Here is a 24,971-nt window from a genome sequence, read left to right on the forward strand (position 1 = left end):
AAGTCCCCTTCCCACAGCTATCCCCCTCCAGTCTGCCCCTCAGAGGCCACCCATGTAGCCTCGTGCATCCTTCCAGAGGGTCTGCATAACCAGCACCCATGGGTGGATGTCTTTTACCTTTTTTTTTTTTTTTTAATACAAATAGCAAGAAAACTGTGCTCCCCACTCCCCACCAACAGTGTATCACCTGTGGCTCTTTTACAACCTGTGTGAGGGAAAACGCATTGCATTCTGGACTCACCAGTGTGTATGTGCCTCCCTCACAGCACTGCCATGAATTGAGAGGAATTTGTGTCATGTTAATCATGGCAGGATGTATGTTTATTTGAAAACAGTTATCACTGACCCTTGAACAACATGGGTTTGAACTGCGCAGGTGCACTTATATGCAGACATTTTTTGAGAGTAAATGCTGCAGTGCTGCTTGGTCCGATGTTGGTTGGATCTGCGGATGCCAAGGGGCTGTGGTCAGGGAGGGCTGACTACAAGCTCTGCGCTGTTCAAGGGACAACTGAACATCTGATGTGGGAGAAGTACAGTTGATTTGGAGCCAGGCAGTGCTGGGTGCTTATGTGGACTCATGGGCCCTGACACGATCCCAGGACTTCCATCCATGGCCCACAGGCAGGAGCCACTGCTCCTTCAGCCACTTGACATGATTTCCAGGTCATGTGGGTCATTGAAAGAGCTTGGAGCTTGGGGTCAGGCAGACTTGGGATCCAAAGCTGACTCTGGGCCTTAGAAGCTCTGCATCTTTATACAAATTACTTAACCTCTTTGAGTCTTTCCTTACCTATAAAAATGGGGACACAATTACCTACTTTTAAGGGTTGCAGTAAAGACTAGCTGAAGTAACATGTGAAATAGATAGCCCAACAGTGCACATCTACAGCAGCACACGTAGTAGGTGCTCAGTAAATGTTAATGTGCCCTCTCTCTCTCCTCCCCCCCCTTTCTTTCCATTTTGGAACCAGCAGCAGCTTTTCTGGGCTGACATTCACAGACTCCATCAGCTCAGTAGTGCGGGAAAGCTCCAGGGATAAGGCCAAACGTCCAGCTGGGATCAGCTGCATTGTTCACGGTCCTTGTTCTGTTCGAGGGTCTGTATAGCTTCTAGAGGGACCGCAGGAGGCAGCTCACCTTCTGTCCATCCCACCCAGCCCTGAGCGGAGCACACCATGGAGGGCGCTAGGAGTTAACTGGGCCAAGAGGATTCTAGAGGGGACAGTTTGTGCCAAGGCCTGTGTCAGGAGGGGCCCACTGTGTTCCAGGCTCTGAGAGCTGGCCTGAGGGGCAACAGGAGCCATGTCCCTGGAGGAGCAGGCAGGGCTAGACCTTGTGGAGCCTTGCAGTGTGGACCGGGATTTAGATTTTATCCTTTTCTTAGGTCCATGGGCACCCATGGGAAAGGTTTTAAACAAGTGGGGGTGGGGGGAGGATAATGTGATTGGTGTTTGATACGCTCTGCCGAGGAGCTGTGACTTAGTGACAAAGACGTCTGTCCAGCCCGCAGGCAGGAGCCAAATGTATAAGCAGAGGGCCTTATCTTTTCTCAGAACTCAAAGATCTTGGCCCCTTAAATGTCTCGCTGGGGACAGCCGGAGCACTCTTCACTGAGAGCATACATTAGAGTTTTCAAAGGGTAAAGAATTAATCTTTTAAATTTTAAAATGCAGACAGTTTCTTCATGGTTACTTCAAGATCTAGACAGGAAGTCTGAGAGACCCTGTAAATGGGCCATCCTTCTGTCACATCCCATCCTCTACCCATATATTTTCTCTGCATTAGTATTAAGTCCTTGTTTTGGTTTGCTATGGTTCTCATAACAAAGTACCACAGACTGGGGGGCTTAAACAACAGAACTTTATCTTCTCACAGCTCTGGAGGCTGGAGGTCTTAGATCAAGGTGTCGGCAGGCTTAGTTGCTCCCGAGGCCTCTCTCTCTGGCTGATACATGGCCATCTTCTCTCTCTGTCTTCCCAGGGTCTTCCCTCCGTACCTGTGTCCTAACTTCCTCTTCTTATAAAGACATCAGTCATATTGGATTAGGGCCCATCCTGGTGATGTCATTTTAGCTTAACCACCTCTTAAAGACCTTACCTCCAAATAGAGTCACATTCTGATATATTGGGGTTTAGGGCTCAACAGATGAATTTTGAGGGAGATATAATTCAGCCAATAATAATCCTTATCACAGCTTCCATTTAGGGACCATATTAGAAGTTACCAGGCCCTTTGTTTCAAGCCTAAGTCTTGAACATTGCGGGGTGTGATGGGAACCTCATTTCCCCCCATGATCTGTGGCCACCCTTTGTCCCTTGTCAGGGACTTGTGTTGGTGACAAAAGGTCCTCTGCGTGTTTGGCTCTACTTCTTGTCTCTGCCTTTGGGGTACCCTCTCTGTTCTCCTGACCTGAGCGGCCATCCCAGCTGGCGACCTGTGAGCTTTACCCCATCTGTCTCTTCCATGTCAATTGCCCTCCATGTGGTCCCCTGACCCTGGAGTCTTGGCACTGGTGGTACTGGGGGTCTAAGAGGAGAGAGGCCGGGCTGTTCATGGGGCATGTGAGCCTGCTGGGTCATCAGGGAGCAGTGATACCAAGTGATATCTTTCCTGAGTGATACCTTTCCTGAGTCCTCAAGCTGAGGTCAGTGGGCTCCCCCAGGGCTGGAATCAGAGAAGCCAGAGGCTGGTCTCTAATCCGACTCTTTCTGATGATACCTGGGCACCTGTGGGCATCACTGTGCTCCAGCCCAGAGCCAGGAGTGGTGCTCACGGTGGAGACCCTGAGTCTTCTGGAAAAGGTTAAATCTCCATCTGTGAATGGAAGGGGCTGGACGGATGTGCCCAGAGGCCCTTCCGGTATATGAACGTCAGCTGGCATTCCATCTGAGGAGACAGTGGGGTGTGTGATTCATCTGGGAATGATTCTGATCCAAAATTGCTCCAGTCAATGGTAAAAATCAGTCAGCTGGAAAATTCCCATATGGTAAAGGCCTCGTTCCCAGACAATATCCAATACAATGAGGATTTACTCTGTGATGATTTGTTACGAAATCACATTGTCCCTAATACTTGTAAAAATTATTTATGCTGACTTTTAGTCATTCTAGGGCCTCTTTGTTTTTAAACCAGTTGCTGCCTGTGCTCACACACTGATGGGGGCCATGCCTGGGACCTCACCCTTGGTGTCTCCTGCCACCGCTTCCCCATCTTTCCGGGCTGGGGAACCCTGCACAGAGCCCTGTACTGAGACCAGGAGAGAGGCTGGGAGCAGGGCTGGCTGGGCAGAGCTTTCAGGGCTGGATGTCCCTTTGTGCCCACACTTTTCTGAGTCTTGTTGCCTGACCCTACCCAGGCTCAGAATGTGTCTGTTAAATGAGTGAGAAAGTGGACGAAACCTAGGTGGGAACAGAAGAGGCCATGGCGGAAAAGGGGGAGAACGATGAGGGAGAACGAGATGAAGGTGAGCATCTCCTGCACACGACTAGAAAAATCAGGTAGAATACAAAAGTTTATAATAATAAAAAGCAAAGGTCCCCTTCCCCACAGCCTCTCCCCCAGGCCTGCTACTCAGCTGTTTCTTCTGGGAATTACCTTGTACCTCTCAGCCCTATGCGTGCCATGTATGCCGTGTTTAGCATTCACTGACATCCTGGTGTGGTGCGTGGGGATTCAGCTCCCTTACCCAGCCCAAACCATTCCCCCCACTTTTCCCAGTTGAGGGGTACTGCTATTTTTAGTTCTTCTATCTATAGATCGCCTAAGTAACCTATTTTTTGTTCTACCAAATGTTGGCAGTATCTCTTGATCCTGTACTTTGTAAGATGAGGCTATTAAAATTACCCCAACTTTTTAATTCCAGCCTCTGGCTTCAGTCATCCGTGAGTTTACCTTTAGAATGTCAAGGCTGATAACATTTACATTCTGTTTGTAACCATAGCAAGCCTCTTTGGGGCCTGCTATGGGCAGACTCTAAAATTTGAAGATCAGAAAACAGTGATTCTCATCTCTTTTCCTATTCATTTTTTCCCCTTTTTTTCTCGAGCTTCTAGTCATCTTTTCCCTTTGAACACTTTGTCTCTATCATGCCCCCCCCTTTTTTTCCTGCCTGTCCATCGACCAGGCATTCCCCCAGGGTTTCCCCTCATCCTCTTTCTCCATCCTGGACAGGCTGCTCTCTTGGTGGGTCACACACTGTTGTCACTTCCCTTCTCTGCCTCCGTAGGTTAGATTCACCTGGAGCTGCTTCTTTCTTGGTTTACTCCTTCATTTTGCTTCCACCCATCTTCAAGTAAATTTCCCCCAAATAGTGGGTGGAAGGTAAGGGTTTGAGTCCTTCTGTGTCTCCATGACCTAATTCTTCTCTTAATTTTTGGTTTGGTGGGGTTGATATTTTAGGTGAAAATCATTCACCCACAGAACGCTGAAGACCTTCTCCATCATCTTCTGGTATCCGGGGCTGTATGAGCACGGTACTAGTTGTTCCTTTGGAGGTGACCTGTTTTCTTCTGTCCGGAGTCTTTACAGATCATGACAGTTCTGGAATAGCCCGATGGTGGACCTCAGGATACACGCTCATGGAGACCTCTTAATCTGGAGCTCACTCCAAACCCTTGAACTTTCTCTTGGATTTCTTCATATTTCCTCCTCTCCAATTTGCTCCACTTCCTCTTTCCGGTACCTCTAAGGGTGGTATTCTTCTGGATTGCTCCTTGAATATCTTTTAATCTCATCTTTTCTATCTCTTTGCCCTTTGCTTCTATTTTCTGAGAAATTCCTTGACTTTACCTTCCAACTTTTCTAATGAATTTTCATTTTTCCCCAAGAGCTCTTTCTTTTTAGATTGTTCTCAGAGCAATCTAGTCTTTTTTTATCCCTCTTCTGGAATAACAGTCATGTCTTGGGTGAAAGGAGGCAAGTGGCTGGCTCAACCCTTCATCTTAGAGTAAAGGTGATCTGTGCATTTGTAAAGCAACTTATAAAATATTTTTATACATATTGCCTCGTTTGATCTTTCTGACAACCTTTGAGATCAGCAGAGCAGAGGTTATATCTGTCTTACAGATAAAGCAGCTGAGTCTCAGAGAGATTAAATGACTTGTCTGAGGTCATATTGCCAGTTAGAGATGGAACCAGGATTCCAGGCTGGATATCCAGGCCCCGACCTTGATCCAGTGTGTGACAAGGACATTGGAGGCACAGAGAATGGGGTCTGGACACTGGTAACAGTTGAACTTGGAACCCTGGCCTTCAGTGTTGCCAAGGTTGTGTTTCTGGAGGCGTTAGAGGCATTGGCTGTTCAGGGTGCTGCCCTAGGGGCCTGTGGGTTGCAGGGAGTGAGGGAGGGCAGCAGTGGGTGAGCAAGGTTGCCGCTGTGTAATGGCACCTCTCCTCCAATGTCACATGAGCTAAATAAGCAAAAGCTGCTGTGGGAGGTTTGGGAAAGCTGGAAAGAAGGCATCAGGATGAGAGGAGGGACTCCTTCCAGCTCTTTAAAGCTGCCAGGCAGGTTCCTGCCCCAGGGCCTTTGCACTCACTCTTCTCTGCCTGTAATACTCTTTCCCCAGATGTTTGTGTGGCTCACTCATGCATCATTTCAGTCCTTTGTGCAAGATTCCCCTCTTCAGGGAAGGCTTCCCTGATCAACCCATCTGAAATAGTCACTTTTCAACCCCTGATTCATTTTTCTTTTTTTTATTATTTCTTTTTTTCTAAATTGAAGTATAGCTGGTGTACTATATTATATAAGTTACAGGTGTACAATGTAGTGGTACACAATTTTTAAAGGTTATACTCCATTTATAGTTATTATAAAATATTGGCTATATTCCCTGTGCTGTATGATATAACCTTAGAGCCTCTTGCTTCATTTTTCTTTTTTTTTTTTTAATGGATTAATTTGGTTTTTTTTTTTTTTTAATTTTTTTTTTTAATTTGGTTTTTTGTTTGTTTTCTGGGCTGCACCGAGTGGCTTGTGGGATCTTAGTTCCCCAACGAGGGATTGAACCCGGGCCCTCGGTAATGAAAGCATGGAGTCCTAACCATTGGACCACCGGGGAAGTCCCTTGCTTCATTTTTCTTTGTAGCGCTCACCACTCCCTAACATGACATTAAATATCTGGGTTTGTTTTTTTTCTGGTTGTGGTAAGAATACTTAACATGAGATCTACCCTCTTAAATTTGTAAGTGTCCAATACAGTATTGTCAACTGTAGGCATTAAGTTTTACAGCAAATCTCTAGAACTTATTGGTCTTACATAACTGAAACTTTATAGCAACTCTTCATTTCTCCTTCCCCGAGCCCCTGATATCTATCATTCTACTCTATTTCTATAAGACTGACTATTTTAGATACCTCATACGAGTAGAATCATGCAGTATTTGTCCTTTGGTGACTAGCTTATTTCACTTAGGATAATGTCCTCCAGATTCATCCAAGTTGTCACATATGGAAAGATTTCCATTTTTTTTGAAGGCTGCATAATATTTCATTGTATGTATATAATACATTTTCTTTATCCATTCATTCATCAGTGAACACGTAGGTTGTTTCCATATCCTGGTTATTGTGAATAATGCTGCAGTGCACATGGGGGTGCAAGTATTTCTTCAAGATTCTGATTTCAATTCCAGAAGTGGGATTGCTGGACCATATGATAGTTCTATGTTTAATTTTTTGAGGAATCTCCATACTGTTCCATTGCAGCCACACCATTCTACATTCCCACCAACAGTGTATGAGGGTCCCCTTTTCTCTATATCCTCGCCAGTACTTGTCATCTTTTGTTTCTTTGATAATAGCCATTCTAACAGGTATGATGCAGTATCTCATTGTGGTTTTGATTTGCATTTCCCTGATGACTAGTGGTGTTGAGCACCTTTTCATGTACCCGTTGGCCATTTGTATGTTTTCTTTGTAGAAATGTCTTTTCAAGTCTTTTGCCCATTTTAAAATCAGGTTATTTGTTTTTTTGCTATTGCATTGTAGGAGTTCCTATGTATTTTGGATGTTAACCCCTTATCAGGTATATGGTTTGCAAATATTTTCTCCTGTTTGGTAGGGTTGTCTTTTTACTCTGCTGATTATTTCCTTTGCTGTGCAGAAGGTTTTTAGTTTGATGGAGTCCACGTGTCCATTTTTGTTTTTATTGCTTGTGCTGTCGGTGTCGTATCCCTGTATATTTGCTTCCCATTTGTGAGGTCTGTGTGGGCAGGGAGTTTTTTTGTTCACCACAGTATCTCCAGTTCCTGCCATATCGAGGAATTCCATAAATAGTTATAGAATTTATTTGAACTCAGACTTATTGATTCATTCAGTAATTATTGATATACTCAACAAATATTTACCACTCATCTGCTATGCGCCTTAGCACTGGAGCCACCGTCAGGCATGATCCCCTGCCCCAGGGTGTTTACTATTTAGTGGGAAGTATCAGGCATAGGTAATGACAGGTTGTGGGTTTTACAGAAGGGGAAAGTACGGGGGCTGGGAGTCAGCATTGTCCAGACAGCTTAGTTTAACAGCGATAATAACTTACACCTGTAGGGCACTTTCCACGTGCCAGACACCATTCTTAGTCATTTATTGCATCGTCTTAGTTAGTAGTCTTAACAAATCTGGGTGGGTGAGCAATAATCTAGTGTTATGACCATTTTCTAGGCGAGAAAACTGAGGCTCAGAGCAGTCACATAGCCTGCCTGAGGTCCCATAGTTAGGAAGTGCCTAAACTGGGTCTGAGGCCCAACTCCCCTTCTGGTTCCAAAATCTATGTACTTAGTCACTATCCTGTATGACTTTTCCTGCAATCATCCCTCCCCGCACCAGTCATATACTCTCTCTGTAGGTGAGGCTTGCCTAGTTTGGGAACAACTGTTTCCCCCTCCAGTTAAACACAGGGGGACACAGCTCTGCAGAATGAACCTGTCTTTTTACTTTACAGTTAAGTATTTGCCTTTTTTCGAAATCGTGCACCTTTTTTGGAAGCTGATGAAAGCTTCAGATTTTCCCTAAGATGTGCACATGGGTGGACAGACAGGGGATTTTGCCTATAATTCAGAGGGTTCATAGGTTTCCTTAACACCTTTGGTGGACCTCAAAGTAAGAACCACAATTAATGGTAGTTTTTTGATAACAGTCAGCTCCTGGGGGCTTGTCACTTTCCCATTCATGACCAAACCAGAATGACCTTTAAAGGCTCCCCTTGCATCAGTGTCCAAGACAAGCCAGCATCTGAACCGGGCCACAGCCAGGTAACCCTGGACAACCGTATAATGCCTAACTGTGGGATGGGGAATGTGGGAGGTCAGGAGACAAAAGTCATGGCTCTGCCTTTAAGGAACTTATGGTCTGTCCAGCATCTCCCAGCATTCCTGAGAACTCCAGTCAGAGGCGCTGCTCAATGGGAAAAGGGTTCCATGATCCAATTCTTTTTGCTGGTTTCAGTCAAAGGAAGAATCCTACATGATTTAGACATTCCCTTTCCAGGGAGTGCTTTGGGATGTCACAATGCTGAGATGTCTAAACCCAACTGGCATAAAGCCTTGCAGATGGTGGTTCAGACAAAAGGCTTCTCACCTCTCCTTCTCTGTCGCTGGAAATTGTGATCTGCCCTTGAGAAAAGAGAAAGAGAAGGGCATTGTGCCTTTGCAATGAGCCCTACTGTGTGCTGAGCACAGTGTGGGGTGATCTACAGACCTTAGGGAAGTGGTCTTACACCCTCTATAGACAGATGTTCCTGGGAGAACTGTGAAGGCCCTTGGGGGTGGGCATGTGAGGAAGGTGTTTTAAAATGTGCCGGGATTTGTTTTGATCACATATAGTAAGACACACAGACATGCAAACGGCTATTGTGAAGGAAGACGTTCTTATGCTCACAGATTCCTAGAGACAGGAGGCATGGCACACCATGCAGGGACACATGGGGAAGCAACAGGGTTGGTCAGGAGGCAAAGGGATGAGGGGAAAGCAGAGGTGAGACCCTTTATTGTGGTTTTCGTGGAAAGGAATGGACAAGGCAGGATAAAAAGGTTCACGACTGGCTAGTTTGAATAATTTCCGTGGGCTTTGGGGCATAAGGACTGCCCCTGGTTGTCTGATCCTTAGCTCTGGGCTGATGAGGGCAGGGACTAGTGGCTCTGTTCATAAAGGAGGTGATTGAAGGTGTGGGCTCTGGACTAGCTGAGGTGTGTATGGAAGGCATGCTTGCAGGAGAGTGGTTTGCTATCTCTAGGAATTCACAAGTCCCCAGATGTCAGAGAATCAAGAGTATAGCAAATTAGAAAATACAGTTAATACAAAGGACCAGCCCAGGATTTGGCATAAGGGGGAAGAGGAAGGGAGCATGTTTGGGGATGATGACATTGTTCAGCCTGGCCCTTTCATGCACTCTCTGTCCTCCACTCCCAAGGGTGAAGCAGTTGGAGCTGTTCGACAGGTGGAAGAGCCTCCAGATGTGCAAATGGGCGATGAACATCTCTGAAGCCAACCAGTTCAAGTATCTATGACTCGTCTGTGCTCCCCAGCCCTTCTGTTCATATGGTCCTCCCAGGCACCTCTTCAGAGCTCCCCCGTCCTGCAAGGCCAGCCCCCAGGGACATCTTCCCCAGAGCTGGCTCTGATTGGGCTTTGGAATCTGGGAGTGGGGAGGTTCTGACTCAGCACACAGGCTGAGGCTGGCATCTTGCTGAGTGTTGTCCACCATGTCCCTGCCCTTAGTCCTAGCAGCAGCCCTGTGTGGTCAGTGCTATTGTCTCCAGTACAGCCCCTGACTGTGAGGTGAGGTGCTTGAGGTCTCCAGGAGGCCCGTGCGTTCAGCTACATGAAGCATCTTCCAGGCCTCACCCCGTTCCCCACCCCGCTCCTCGGGCAGCTGCTCTAACTTAGCAGTCCTCTCCTTCTCAGAGAGCTTGGGCTTCTACAGCCTAGACCAGCCATTTGAGCCCTGCTGTAGCTTATTCCCTAACTGCTCTCTAACCGAAACTGACAGGTTATAAGCTCCCAGGAGGCAAGAGCTGTATCTTAATGTTCTCCTGTCTTTGAGAGCCTAGCAGATGTCCAGACAGTCTCTGTGATTAGTGGTGAGCTATAGGGGCCTCTCCACTCTAAAATTCTAGGAGTTAATGGTATATTTTTAGTGCAGGGTAGACCTTATTGAATGGAATTGACAGAATCCTGGGAATGTGTGTATAAGTTGGATTTTAGCAACTCAGGCTGTAGTTTGAATGTGCTGAAGAGCCATCTGCATGAAGGAATCCTACACGGGAAGCTGTGAAAAGCAAATAACACTAAGTATTTTGTATTTTCTGTATAAGTCATTTGTTCCAGTTTGTTGCAATTCTGGGCCAAGTTGAGAGGCAGTTTTAAGTGGCACGTTTTAGGAATGTGCTGCAGGTGCCAGCAGCCCCCAACCAGATGCCTCTAGGAGACTCTGCAGAAACCCAGCTAAGGCCCGGCAGTAGTTTGCAGAGACCCACGTACCATAGACTAGAATGTGGGCAACGGGTCCAAGGTCTGTGCTGTAAATGCAGCCCCAATTCCGCCCTTAGAGTGAAGCGATACTGAGGGTGGTGCATGACGGGGAGGCCCAAGCACACTGAGGGCACACTGAAATCGAACTCAGCGTGGACGAGGTCAGTGAGATGCCAAAGGATGTTGTCCAGGCTGAGAGCTGGACAGAAGCCTCGCCAGTGGGATTCACATACCTAAGGAAGTAATGTAGCAACGGCAAAATGATGTGGCAAGAGAAAAACCAGGATCCGCGGGGAAGCCTTTGGCAGGGATCAGCCAGCACGATCCGGGAAGAGGCTCTGGGGGAGCTGAGACCTTTCTGGCGGTGGGGGAAAGAGAAGTGACATCCAGTCTTGCTATGCTCTGAATGGGAAAAGCTTCAAGGCCAGTGGGTCGTCCCCCTTTGCTCTCATTACAAGCTCATTGAATGATGATGAGACTCTTAATTTAGGTGCAAGAACCTGGTGCAGTGAAGTGGGGTGGGATGCGGGAGTGTGCTAGAACACAGGCATGAGCATTCCAGTGACAGGAAAGGAATCCTGTAACAGAGGCCCTCCCCGGCCCTGCTGCTTACAAATGGACACTCTGGCATTCTGGTTTATATATCAGTCACTCGTGAGCTTGGTTAGTTTGAGTCAGTCTCCCTCACTTGGCTACTCGCCAGTGGGCTGACAAAATGGAGTTTCTGGACCAGCCAGATGCTTGTTTGTAATGCTGACCTATGGCTCCTGCCTGGCCAGGCCTCTGGCCTTGCCCCTGGGAAGCCTCAGTCACATTTTAAAACCCAACCCTCCCCAGCAGAGACCGCTCTCTATGGCCAGCAGCCAACTGAGCTCCCCAGTGAAGTCCCTGCAAGAGATAAAGTCACAAAAAGCAATGGGTGCAGCCTTCCTGGCTTTGGCAATCTGGAGTCACAGGATTACAGAGGGTCAGAAGAGCCAGCCCTGCATTCTACAGTTGAGAAAACGGAGGCTCAGAGAGGGGAAGAGACCTGCCCGAAGCCCCACAGCTGGTGGGGGCAGAGCAGAAACTAGAAGCCCGGCCTCCTGACACCAGGTTGGCGGCTCAAGTTTCCATGCCACACCTTCGGTGTGGGTTTTCCAGAAAGCTCGTCCTCAACTTTAGTTAGTGGTCATCATCCAGACTCCATGGGGATGGCGTTCCGTTCCTCCCAGGGCTGCCCAGAGGCTGGAGGTAACTGTGCCCAGAGCCAGTGTTGGGGGATGAAGGCCAGTGTGTACTGGCCCCCTGCTGCTGTTTGTGGAGAAAGTGGGTCCTCGTGGGCTCACAGCCCCCTGTGAGAGGGTGGCATTTTGCATCCTTTGTCAAATCCAGCCCCTCTGCAGCCAGGGTGGGGCTTTGGGTCCCCAGGATAGGGGAGCAGCGTGTGCCTAGGATCTGACCCCATCACCAAGCCTTGCAGGCACCCTGGGAGAATACATTGCCGGGCGGAACACCAGCCGCAGAGAAGAGGAAATCGGGATTCTCTGGCCTGACTAGCTCCCGAGCCTGCCTCACAGCCCCACTCTCCCTTGAAGGCTGTTTTTTTAAGCCTGCTTGCGTCGTCTGAGCTCTAACCTTTCTGTAGCTCATGTCTGAGTGTTTTTGTCAGCGAAAACCACAGCGATTTTTTTTTTAAATAATGAACTCCTTAAAACTTCTGGAAGCCAGGTTCCACTTTCTGCAGGCAGTCATCTAGTATCAACCCACCATCCCAATTTCTGACCCTCCCCTGTTCCTAAGACAGTTTGTAAATCACTGAAATGGCACATTTCTGTTGACTGTGTATGTCTTGCCTTTTGACCCCATCAGACAGGGTTAGCCTTGTCTGGAGTCAGATATGGGGGCCAAAAACCAAGGAAGAGCTCTCATGCCTGTGTTTTCCTTTAGAGCTCGATAAGGAAGCATTTCTGAGAAGTAGTAGAAGGCTTAGCGGCTCTTGTGAAGTCTCATGTGGGGAATGCTTCAGCCCGCAGTTGGCAGGACTTTGGTAGTTGACCCCCACATGTCTGCCATTGTGCAGGATCCGGAGAGGCAGGGTCCCTGCCACGCAGGCGCTTTCGTTCAGGCGGAGAGGGAGTTGACAGATGCTGAAGCGAGTGATGCCCAGTCTGTGCTCTGGGCCTTTAGAGGCCAGTGCGGTCAGTGGGGACAGGGCAGCTGGGAGCTCACAGAGGGAGACCAGGCTGGACCCTGAAAGGCTTGGGCATTGGGAGGAGTATTGAAGCAGAGGTGCGGGGGTGGGTGGGAGAGTATGGCGCTCCCTGGCCTCCCCAAGGGACCTCAGTTCCATGACCCCTCTGTTCTCTGAGAGGCTCTGCTCTGCCCTGTGTCACTGGTCTCTCTCCGTCCATCTCCTGCCCGGCAGGTCCACTCTGTCCAGGTGCTGCAATGCCCCCTCCTTCCTCTTCACCACCCAGAAGAACACGCCCCTGGGGACGAAACTCAAGTATGAGGTGGACACCAGCGGCATGTACCACATCAACCGGGAGATCTTCCACATGTTTCCCAAGGTGCTGCTTTGGGCAGGGCGGTCCGGGTGGGACAATGGAGCTGACCCAGTAGGGCCCTCTGTGGCCATGCCCGTGTCGCGTGGCATCACTCAGCTGTGCCCTGCACCCAGCTGTCCTGGTCCTGGCTTGCCATTCTCTTAGGCTCAGTAGACCGTCCTCCGGGGTTCCTGGGGGTTCTGTCGGAGCACAAAGAATGCCAACTGGCTGTTATTTGAATGACTGTTGGCAAGAAAGTGGTTGTGAAGTTTTGGTTATTGCCTTGCTTGCAGAGAACATCCCGAAGCTATCTGGGAGCAGGATTAAGCATTTGTCCCCATCCCGAGGGAGGCACAAGAGCAAAAATGTACATGCAGGGACTTCCCTGGTGGCGCAGAGCTTAAGAATCCACCTGCCAATGCAGGGGACACGGGTTCGAGCCCTGGTCCGGGAAGATCCCACATGCCGCGGAGCAACTAAGCCCGTGTGCCACAACTACTGAGCCTGTGCTCTAGAGCCCTGGAGCCACAACTACTGAGCCCGCTCGCCTAGAGCCCGTGCTCCACCACAAGAGAAGCCACTGCAACGAGAAGCCCACGCACCACAACGAAGAGTAGCCCCTGCTTGCTGCAACTAGACAAAGCCTGTGCGCAGCAACAAAGACCCAACACAGCCAAAAATAATAAATTAATTAATAATTTTAAAAAATGTACATGCAAAGGTTGTGTGCACAAGAAAGCGCAAACCATACAAAGTAAAGCGCTGAAAGGTTGATCTCGTATTGGCTGACCTTGGGCAGTCCTTTTTGTCTCCCAAGCCTCCACCCTCACTGTCTGTAACACCGGGGTTTGGACTAGGAATAGGTTTGGCTGCTTAGAACAGAAAATCTAAAATATCAGAGACTTAAACAGGAGAGACGTTTATTATTATTTTTTCCTTCACCTGTGAGAAGCCTGGAGGGAGGCTGTTCATTCAGGGCCAGCACGAGGCTCCTTGGCCAGGGGGACCACAGAATGAGTGACCCACGTGAGCCAAGCGCTCAGATCACAGAACCCAGGCGCAGGCAGGCGCTTCTGGCCTAGTCGTTGCACCAGACCCTTGGAGAAGGGACCCTGGAGCCTGTATGTTCAGCGCATGAGGATGGTTACCACCTGAAGAGGGAGGTTCCATGCGAGGTGTTTATAGGCACCCCCTGGAGAGTGCCAGCCCAGGGCAGGGTTTAGCGGGTCCAGTTTGTAGAACTGCTGGCGTTCTAGCAAACTAGGGGGTGGGGTGGGTTCAGTTCTTGCTGGATGAAATGTGCGGGGCTGGGCTGCCCTGCTCCGGGTAGTGCTAATGAAGCAAAGCCCAGGGGTTCCCTGCATTCTTTTTTATTTATTTATTTATTTTAAAAAATATCTTTATTGGAGTATAATTGCTTCTTGCTACGAGCACCAGAGTGCACTGGTATGACTGGGCCTGGGGTGGGGAGGGGAGCAATGGGGAGGAGCTGGAGGTGGACGGGTGTCAAACATACCCTCCCACAGCAGCGCTGGAGGACGATGGGGTGTGAGTCGTCTTTACGAGGTGGGTCTTTCAAGGCCTGGAACGTGAGACTGGTGACAGCAGGTGAACTTGCAGGTAATGCCAGTGGGTGACACACAGCTCGGGTATGACATATGGATGCAAGGAGGGCCATGGGGATGGGCCACTGAGGCCCAGGGAAATGGAACAGGGGTTGCCAAATGCGCAGGCCATATGGTCTCTGTCACAGCTACTCACCTTTATCGTTATAGCATGAAGCAGCCACAGACACAAGTAAGCAACAGAGTGTGGCTGGGTCCCAATAACGCTTTAGTTCCCATTAGACATTGAAATTTGAATTTTACATGTTTTACACATCACAAAGTATTCTTTTTTCCCACCCTTGAAAAAATATAAAATCTATTCTTAGCTTGCTGGCTGTACAGAAATAGGTGGTGGGTCAGATGTGGCCCACAGGCCGTAATTTACCACCCCCGAATTAGAGCATGTGATGTAGAAGTATTTCCCAAACTTCCCTAAGGTGAGTTTTTTTGGGGGGGTTGAAAAATATGCAGCTTCTTGGGCTCCTACCCTGACCCTGAAGCTTCTGATTCTGTGGTTCTGGGATGGAGCTAAGAATGTGTAGTTTCAGAAAGTACCCAGGTAGTTTTCGATTTACAGAAGTGTGAGAAACACTGACATAGAACATAAAAAGCCCTTGATGATCTCTCCAAAAAGGACTTTGTTTTTATTCTTTCTCTGGTCAAAGTCAAACAGTGCAGTTCCCCGCACTGGCCATGAGACGCCCTTGTTTTCCCCGTCCCGGTTCCTGGAGCCTGTCCCTCCAGGGAAAATGTGCCATGAAGAAGGACAGTCTCCCACAGACAGGTGCAGCATCTCCTTTGGATTTAGCCTAATTGCTGATGATCCTATTGTACTGGGATTTTCCGTGACACTTGTCTGGAAGTTGGTTCCAACGTAAGCCCCAGGTGCTGACCAGGGCCACTGTCACTCAGGGCTGGCCAGCTGGTGTGAGATAGGAGGAAAGCTGCCCGGCAGCCTCTGGGTGACAGAGATGGAGGGTAACTTCAGGGCCATCCCGTAATAACCACCTGGTCCCCTTGCAGAGACATCTCTGCGCCAAGCACTGCAGTGGGTAAGCTTTTCATCTACTCCAGTGGTTCTCAACATGGGGGGCAGGGAGGTGGAGACATTTGGCAGTGTCTGGAGATGCTTTTCCTTGTCATGACGGTGGGGGGGCGGGGAGCTCCTGGCATCTAGTGGGAAGAGGCCAGAGATGCCGCTACACATTCTACACTGCACAGCCAGCCCCGCCACAAGGAATGAGCTGCTCCAAAGTATCAGTAGTGCCAAGTTGAGAAGCTCTGCTTTACATCATCTCAAATGTAGAGTCACAGGAAATACACGTTACTATTCTTATTTTACAAATTACAAAGTTTAATTTGTAATAAACTTTACAAAATTTACAAAACCAAGTCACCGAGGGCTCGAAACACTTGTCCGTGGTTTCCTCACCTCATTGTGGGGCAAAACCAGGATTGAACTGGGTCCGTTGACTAGGGTGCCCAATCCTGGTTTGACCAAATATAAGTCCTGCATCCCAAGCAAAGTGCCCTAGTCCTGGGCCAACTGGGATGGTTGGTCACCCTACCCTGGACTCCAGGTCTACACTCGTGCCCTGAGCCTGCCTGGTCCCACCTGCCTCAGGATGCCCACGAGGCCTAGAACGGGGACGTGGCCTAGAACCAGGTCTCCTAATCAGGCCAGTATTTGCTTTTTCCTGCCTACTTGCCTGTGGTCCCCTGGAAAGCATGCCCAGGGAGTCTCTGTGGGCAGCCAGCGCCCAGACCAAGGTAACACCACCAGCCGAGGCATGACCAGGTTGGAGAGCTGGGGGATGCTCCCTCCCAGTGCCCCCGTGGCTGTCATCATTACTAGAGTGAGTCCTGAGCTCTCTGTGCTCAACGCTTTTTCTTGACAGAGATCCCAGTGTCCCTGCCTCTCACTGCTCCCCTGGTGTGGCCTTGCTTGCCCACCCCCGTCAGTTGTCTCTGCTGCTACCAAGTCCTGGCATCTGTCCCAGTCTATATGACCTTTCTATCCCAGGCCTGTGCCGTCCCCATGGAGCAGAGGGAGGGTCTGTACCTTACCCTGAGCTGAAAGGGGTGAGGGCTAGGTTTAGGGCCCTGGTCCCTGGTGGCTCTGCCACATCTCTGCTGCTGTCATCTCCCAGAAGGTCTGCATTAACCATTAAAATATGTGGATTAGAAGTAAAAGAAGCTGAGCTTCCATTGGGAAAACCAAAGGCAAGCAGGGTTAGCCATAACTTGTACTCTCATCTTTCTGGAAACCGGAGGCATCCCAGGGCTTATTGAAAAAGGCTGTGGAGATTTGGCTTCCAGTTCTAGCTCATTCCTAATTGCCCGTGGAACTGAGAATGAAGCTTTTGACCTCTCTTTTCATCTGCAAAGTGGAATAACCACTTTTCTCCCACATTTACTACAAGGCTGTCTTGTGAGGCTACGAGGAGTGGAGGTGGACGTGGGCGCAGAGGTGAGAGCACCAGATGAAGGCAGGCGGGGCATCGCCTCTGACAGCTGTGCCCCTGTCTCCCCAGGACATGCCCTACTACCGGTCCCAATTTAAGAAATGTGCCGTGGTGGGCAATGGGGGCATCCTAAAGAACAGCCGCTGTGGGAGGGAGATCAACAGCGCTGACTTTGTCTTCCGGTAAGAATTGCCCCGGGTCTGCACCTGCCATGGCCCTCCCCCTCCGTGCCTGCCCCCTTTCTGGTTCCCCAGCCTGCTAATGCTGCCATTTACATGATTAATCCCCACTCCCCACCCCTGCAGACCTCATGCTCTGGGTTGTCCCTTCCCCCTTTAACTCTGTCCCTTGCAAGGGGTTGAATCTCTCAGGTCCTCAGTCTCCACATCTGCAGAATGGGAGCAAATGGCATAATAGATGTGAAGACACTGAGGACTCCCAGGGGTCATGCAGATCTGTTGGTGAGGTCGTCTGGGCAGCCACCTCTCTGGCTGGGCTCCACTCTTCTGGAAGCACCGCTTGGAACCAGGGTAGTCTTGTGGCTGACACCAATATGAGCTTCACCCTTGCCTTACCTAAGCTAGACACTTGTCCTTGTATTTCTTCTTCCTTATGTAGAAGCCCTTCTTATCTCTTTGGGGACCCTCACTTACCTCTTTAGCCTGGGTGAAGAAGATAGGTTGAAGATGAGAGTTTAAAGCAAAGAGACTTGGGTTGAGGCTGCAGTGGGATCTCATGGGTCGTGGATCTACAGCCATTGGGTCACCCAGGGTTGGTGAGGGAAGGGGTTGAACTTGCCCTTCCATGCCCAGGCACGAAGATTCCACCCAGCTGGTTTCCTCTGTGTCCCTCTGCCCACATGATCACCAGCCCTTTCTTCGCCACACCCCAGCTCCCCATCTCCATCTAGAATGACATACCACATGCAGTCGGGCTGCCTCATCTCTTCTGCAGGTGCAACCTACCCCCCATCTCGGAGAAGTACACCATGGATGTAGGGGTGAAGACAGATGTGGTCACGGTGAACCCCAGCATCATCACAGAGAGGTCAGTGGCCCTCTTTCTAAACTTGTGCTGTCCAATATGATAGCCATTCATCATGTGTGGCCACTGGGCTCTATCCAGATTGAGATGTGCCATCTGTAAGTGCAAAACACACACTTGATTTAAAAAGCTTAATATGAAAAAGAGGATGGGCCATGCCTTATTAAATTTTTATATTGATTACATATTAAAATGATAGTATTCGGGGTATATCAGGTTAAATAAAATCTATTGTAAAAATTAATTTCACCTACTTCTTTCTACTTCTCTAAATGTGCTTCCTAGAACATTTAAAATTACTAGGCCTGCGTTATATTTCTTTTGGACAGCACTGGTCTCTTTCCCTAGAGATGGGCCAGAGAGCTTTCCAGTGTGTGACGGGGGCAGGCAGCTCCCTACACAGTGTGTCCACCTGGCAGTGGGGAGAAGCCTCATGCAAAGACCTCAACCCCCGCTCCTGACTCCCCTCCTGGGGTCGTCTGGGAGGCCTGGGGGAGGGGCTAATGGGGTTAAAACTCCAACTGGGGCATAGTCACACCTCCAGGTCAGATGAAGGGTAAGAGGAGGGGGAGTTGTTAAATCCGGTCAGATGCCCGGGCACATTTACAAGGAGTCAGCTGAGTGAGGGAGCATTCAGAGAGGTGCGCAGTGAGCCAGCTTGGAGGGCTGTTCAGTGTAAAGAGAAAGGCGAGCGAGGGGAGGAAGGGCTCAGAGGACAGGCAGCTGGTTTGGTGTTCTTCACTGGGGGAAGGCAGTGACAGGTGAGTCCTTGGGGAAGGCAGGACAGGTGAGTCCTGAGGGCTCTAGGGAAAGCCTCCACTCCCTCGCCCCTTCCCCTCTGAGCCCGCCCCGGGCACCCTCAGCCGTATGGGTTAAGTGTTACCCTTCCCCTGCAACCACACACTAGATATTTGTCCCTTTGGGTCCAGATTGCCCTCTCCGGCACTCACTTACAAAAATATAACCGTCTCGGAGGAAGGTGGACATTCATCTGCTAAGTGACTGAGCCGAAAGAAGGGGGGGTGGCCTTGAGGGGCTCCTACGTCCTTTGAAAAGACCCCAGGGTGCAGGGGTGGGGCAAGCGGAGGGTCCCGGGGCCTCGTCTCACCCTGCGCTCCCGCCAGGTTCCACAAGCTGGAGAAGTGGCGGCGGCCCTTCTACCGGGTGCTGCAGGTGTACGAGAACGCATCCGTGCTGCTGCCTGCATTCTACAACACGCGCAACACCGACGTGTCCATCCGCGTCAAGTACGTGCTGGACGACTTCGAGTCGCCGCAGGCCGTGTACTACTTCCACCCGCAGTACCTGGTCAACGTGTCGCGCTACTGGCTTAGCCTCGGGGTGCGCGCCAAGCGCATCAGCACCGGCCTCATCCTGGTCACGGCGGCGCTGGAACTGTGCGAGGAGGTGCACCTGTTCGGCTTCTGGGCCTTCCCCATGAACCCCTCGGGCCTCTACATCACCCACCACTACTATGACAACGTCAAGCCCCGCCCGGGCTTCCACGCCATGCCCTCCGAGATCTTCAACTTCCTGCATCTGCACAGCCGCGGCATCCTGCGCGTGCACACGGGCACCTGCAACTGCTGCTGAGGGCGGCGCAGGCTGCCCGCCAGCCCGGCACACGGAACCTCGCTCCTCCTCGCCCGCCCACCCGCAGGGCAGGGCGAAGGCCTGGCGCTGAGGCTGGCACGCCCTCGGACGCTCGGCTTTGGGCTTGGGTCCTGTGGGCTGGGAGGCTGGGCTGGGGGCCAGGCGGAGTCAGCTCCATGCCGAGCGCCCCCCACCTGCGCATGGGTAGCGCACTGCTGGGCCACAGCTCAAGGTCACGGCCCTGGGGATTGCAAGTGAATCAAGCACATTTCCACTCAGTTTTAGCAACCAAGAGAGCACAAACTGTATGGCCTCTTTGCAGCTAAAGGAAGGCCCCAGCGGGAACGGAAAAGAGGGAGACAGGACATGTGAGCATGGTTAAGATTTAACTCAGGATTTTGGGTTCCTGAGCCTTATACCCAGGCCTCAGCCCTGAATTGTTGTAGAGAACCTCAGAGCTTAGAGGCCAACCCAGCGGCCAGATCTTCCTGTGGGGACAATGGCTCAGAGAGGTCCAGGGATTACCAACCAAGGTTCCACCAACCGAGTCCATTAAGCGGCACTGTGAGATCTGATGCAAGGCCTGTGTGTTCCAATCTTCGCCGAGACACCGTCAGCCAAGGAGAGCCACTCCCTTCAAACGCATCCGCAGGCACACACATAAGTCTTGGTGCCTCCAAGTTCAATCCTGCGTTTGATCTTTTGATGAGAAGGAAATAAACCAGACCAGCCATTTGCACTAAGGTTTCCAAGCCAATGTTATCGACTCAATAAGTGCTTAGCGACTTGCTTCCTCTTCTGTCTCCCTATCTTCAGCTCTGTTTTAACCAGGAGTTATTTATAAGATCCATCCCTCTGTGTGTTCCTGAATACTGCACAATCCTGCTGTATAATGTTCCTGAATTGGAACTGTAAGGCTCCAGACTGGAAAACGCTGACATGTGACTGGTGAGCTTAGCGATGGGAGTGAGCCATGGTCTCTAACACCAGCATCACTGAGGTTCTACTGTAAAGGCGGGACTTCCCACAGCACTCAGCCTGGTGGCCTTCACAAGCACGGACCCTCAGGGCCTCTGCTTTGGGAAGTCAGCTGTACCTAGGCTAAAAGGGGTTCACATGTCATTTCACATCCCTTTGCTTCCCCCGTGGTGTTTTGCCTTAGAATTTTGCGTGGTATGAATTGCCTTAGAATTTAGCTTTGTGGAATCGTAGAGTATTAGTCCTGAAAGACCTTCAGCTCCCTCCCTCCTCCCTCCTCCCTCCTTCCCTCCCCCCTCCCTTCTTTGCTCTCACCCTTCTTCCCTTCCTCCTTTCTCCCCTCCTTCCCATAAATATTTCCAGAAGCCTATTCTGCTTTGGTTTGGGGCTGGGCTTGGGAAGACAAGGTGATACATAAAGGCAGTATCTCTGTCTTCTAGGAGTGGAGGGCAGACCATAGGCAAATTCTGGCCCCGCCCACTGGGTGTTCAGAGGGGGAGGGACTGTGAGAGCACAGCAGGGAACGGGACCTTTCATCTGATCACCTCATTTTACAGGCAGAGCAATAGGCCCAGCTGGTGAGAGACAGGTGGGCACAGGCCTTGTCCCGGGCCCCCAGGCTCCCCATCCAGGGCAGAACCCCTTCCTCTTGCCTGGATTTCATGTTGGTGGGCCAATATAGAGCAAGTACTCCATGCACGACACTGCTCTACATGCTGTCTTTGCTTCTGAGCCCTGGTCCTCACTGGGAAAACCTGGGGCTGCTCTGAACCCGTCTGCTTGTCTGCAGAGCAAGGAAGTAGCCAATGAGGTAAATTAGGCCCAAGCACTTGGCGAACCAGGAAACACTACTAAGGATGGTGGATGGTTATGCTTTCTTGTGCTCTGCCTATTTCTCCCAAGGAAGGAATGGCTGGAAAGATTCCAGTTAACTGAGGTTTCCAGCCACTTGTTTGTGGTTAATTGAGCCCCTTTCTTGAAACTACAGAATGTCAGAACTGGAAGGCTCTTAAAGACCATTTTGTCCCACATAAGGAAACAGGCCCAGAACAGGGAGGTGACCTGGGTCAAGTCGTGCCAGGGGCTCTGTTGAGTGCCTGCTGAGGACAGAACCCTCTGCCAGAAGCCCTGTTTATGTTCCAGATAGGGCAGTGTTTGGGGGCAACAGCCTTGGTGAGTCAAATACCATGGTTCTCACAGCCAAGGGTGTCATGGGCTAGTGTCTGCCCCAGCCAGGTCCCTTGTAGGGGCTGGGGATGGAGCCTCGTGACCCATCCTGTGAAGGAGCTGGACTCCTTGCTCTCGGTCCTATTTAAGTTGCTGGGTCTTAGGGCAAGTCCCTTCTCCTCCCTTAGGGTCTACGTTTCTTCATCTCTACAACTAAAGGCTTAAAAAATATCCCTAGGGTCTCTGTAATCTTTAATTTTATTTAAGTTTTTGGAAGTACTAATGATGTATGGATCTAAGCCATAAATAATATTTATTATTATAATAGCTAAGATTTGCTGTACGCTTATTCTGTGTCAGGCCCTACACTGGACACTTTCTTTGCACTGTCTCCTGTGATCATCACAAAACCCCCTTGGGTAAGAAGACTCCATTGGGCAGGTGGGGAAACTGAGGCTCAGAGCCATTCAGTGTCTGGCTGATGGCCAAGCACCCGGTGGAGGAAACTGCACCCGCGTCTGTAGAACCCCAAAGCCTGTGCTCCAAACCTGTCTTAGCTGCTTCCTAGCCAGTGTCACCAGGGCTGGAACAAGAGGGATCCTGACTGAGAGGCCACTGTAGGGTGGTGCTGGGCCCCGCTCTAGGGACAGTGCTCTGGGAGGCTGTTATGGGTCCAGGAGGGAGGCTGCTTGTAGGTTCTCCCCCACCCACCCAGCCCTGGCCCTGGCAGCAGTACAGATGCGCCCACAGTGCAATGTATGCAGGGGAGTTGAGGCTGTCTCCACATTTTGCAGAAGGGGTACATATTAAAAGATAGCATGTTGGGGGACTTGCCCAAGGCCACATGGCCGGCTAGTGACTCAACTGGGACTCAGCCTCCTGACTTCCAGGCTACACTTTTCTCCTGCAGCCAGTGTTTGTAGGCAATGCACCTTTTCAAAGGCTCGAAGAGACCTGGGCATTGACTCAGGAAGCCCCACCCCACCACTTTCCTCGCAACTCCACCCCCATCCCACCATGCAGACTACCAGTGACACTCTTGTATAAGGGAAATCAATTCCCCAAAACAAAACAACCATCGTGTCTTCCTTTGTGCTAAGCCCACTGCTCCAGGCTTGAAAGGCAGCAAAAACAAGTAAACGACTTGGTGCTCAGCCAAGCAAAAAGGAAGGTGGCTCAAGGTCAGATGTGGCCTCTGAGACCGTTTCAGCAATGCTGCTGCGGCAACTCTGCCCACTGACGACCTGGCGCTGCAGAGAGCAGGGAGCCCGTTGCCCTTGACTCTGCTGAGTAAGTGGAGAGGGGGGAAGCAGTGGCAGCACCTCCTCACAACTGAAGGACAGCACAGAGCTGGCTTCAGCCAGGCATTCAGCAAATTGTTACTGAGCGCTCATTTTGTGCTGGGCATCGTGCAAGGGGCCGTTGAACTAGTGATGAGCAGAATGTAGCCCCAGCCCTCTTGGAGCTTATGGTCCGGTGGGCATGTCCAGGTACTGAACTGAGTCCCCCAGGCACACGTAGGAGCTGAGCTGAGTGCTAGCAAGTCTGGGCTCAGGGACAGTTAGCACGAGAGGAACACCTGGCCATGCCGGGGTCAGTCCTGAATTCTGAAGGTTGGCAGAATGACTGTAATTGTCAAAGCAGTGGATCCATGTCAGGCCTCATTCTCAACATTCATGTGACGTGTGACAGGGTGACCACACTGGTCTTTTGAGTCCTCTCTTCCTTTTTGTTTTTTTATAAGGAACCACTTTCCCCCGACTTTCCTCCTGCCTCTCTGAACGCTCCTGCTCAGGCTTCTTTGTTGACTCATCTTCTGTGAAGCTTCCTCAGGGTTCTTTTCTCTTTCTAGGAGCATTTCTGCAGAAATTACGTCTGTTCGCAGCCTCAAATCTCTCCTGTCCTTGCATCTTACACCCCTCTCCTGGAGGCCATTTCTCCCTTGGAGCATCAGGAACACGCTTGCCATGGCCGTCTGAATGTCTGTACCTGCTCAGCATCTCAGACCTCAACATGTCCTCAACTGGTACAGTTAAAAGGGCAATCTGGGTTCAAAGTCATGTGCCCTTACTTACTAGTGACCTTGGGGGAGCTACCAAAGCCCCTGGAGGCTCTGACTCATCATCTGAGGTTGAGGCCAGGACACCAGCCTCACCAGCTGTGGAATAGGGTTGCACGATGCCTAGCACAGTGCCGGCACAAACTAGACACCCAGAGAGCAGTTTCCCTCTTCCTCCTTTCTTCCCCTGCTGAATGGCTCTACCACATCAATGGCCCTTCAGCCCCAAACCTGGGTCACTCTTGGCTCTTCCTTCTCCTTCACTTTCTATGTCTATTTGTTCACCAAATTTTATCAATTCTGATTCATAAATATCCCTTGAATTCATTCCCTACCTGCATTCCTTCTGCCACTGCCCTAACTCAGACCCTTTTGACTGACCGTTCTGCTTCTAGAGAATTAACTTCTGGAAACACCTTTGGTGGAGCCCATTGCCATCTTATACCATATAGTCCAGATTCCTTACCCAGATGTGCAGAGTATGTCCCACGCTGGCTCACTCACCTTTCCAGAGACCCTCCTGCCAGCACCATCCCTCTAATACTCCTCTAGGTGCTGTGCCTTTGCACAAGCTATTGGAAATGCCTGGAATGGCTCCACATTCCAACCTCCTCCCTCCTCCCCTTTACCCCACCACTTTTGCAGATAATGTCAGGTGATGGTCCCCGCCTCTTCCCCTCTGTGGGCTGGGCACTCTCTGTGCTTCTGTAGCAACCATCACTGACTTCTATTAGGACGTCCTCACAGCATACTACGTGTGTCCTTGGCCGAGGGTCTGTCCTTTCCCCAGGAGAATGCATTGTATCTGGCTCATCTTGGGGCCCTCAGCACTGGCACAGAGCCATGTGTTAACTATAGCAGTGGGGTCTCTGTTAGCTGGTGGGTTCCAGTGGTTCAGGAGACCCCATTAATAAACCGAGTAACACCCTGGGGTAATTGCCAGCTTAAGAGAGTACTCTGCTCATTATTTTTTTGCCTGGTACCTTCTGTGTGGGAAGCACTGAGCTATACAAAGACTTGCCCACCTGCTTTTGGGGAGTTTGGGACGCAGGAGGCTGA

At 50.4% G+C, this 24,971-nt stretch overlaps 1 protein-coding gene across 3 annotated transcripts in view; it reads left to right on the top strand.

Annotated features, from left to right (window-relative positions):
• ST8SIA5 (ST8 alpha-N-acetyl-neuraminide alpha-2,8-sialyltransferase 5) overlaps positions 1–20,922 on the top strand; it is a 62,922-nt gene extending 42,000 nt beyond the window's left edge. For all 3 annotated transcript variants that reach the window (XM_029228763.1, XM_029228743.1, XM_029228752.1), the window contains 5 exons: positions 9,411–9,497; positions 12,879–13,023; positions 17,141–17,253; positions 18,026–18,118; positions 19,240–20,922. In XM_029228763.1, coding sequence (XP_029084596.1) covers positions 9,411–9,497; positions 12,879–13,023; positions 17,141–17,253; positions 18,026–18,118; positions 19,240–19,708 — 907 coding nt within the window. In that variant the 3' untranslated portion in view covers positions 19,709–20,922. The remainder of the gene's footprint in view (positions 1–9,410; positions 9,498–12,878; positions 13,024–17,140; positions 17,254–18,025; positions 18,119–19,239) is intronic.
• The last annotated feature ends 4,049 nt before the right edge of the window (positions 20,923–24,971 follow it).

This window comes from Monodon monoceros, unplaced genomic scaffold (assembly GCF_005190385.1).
Source record: "Monodon monoceros isolate NGI ecotype Baffin Bay Population unplaced genomic scaffold, NGI_Narwhal_1 Super_Scaffold_1, whole genome shotgun sequence".
NCBI lineage: Eukaryota > Metazoa > Chordata > Mammalia > Artiodactyla > Monodontidae > Monodon > Monodon monoceros.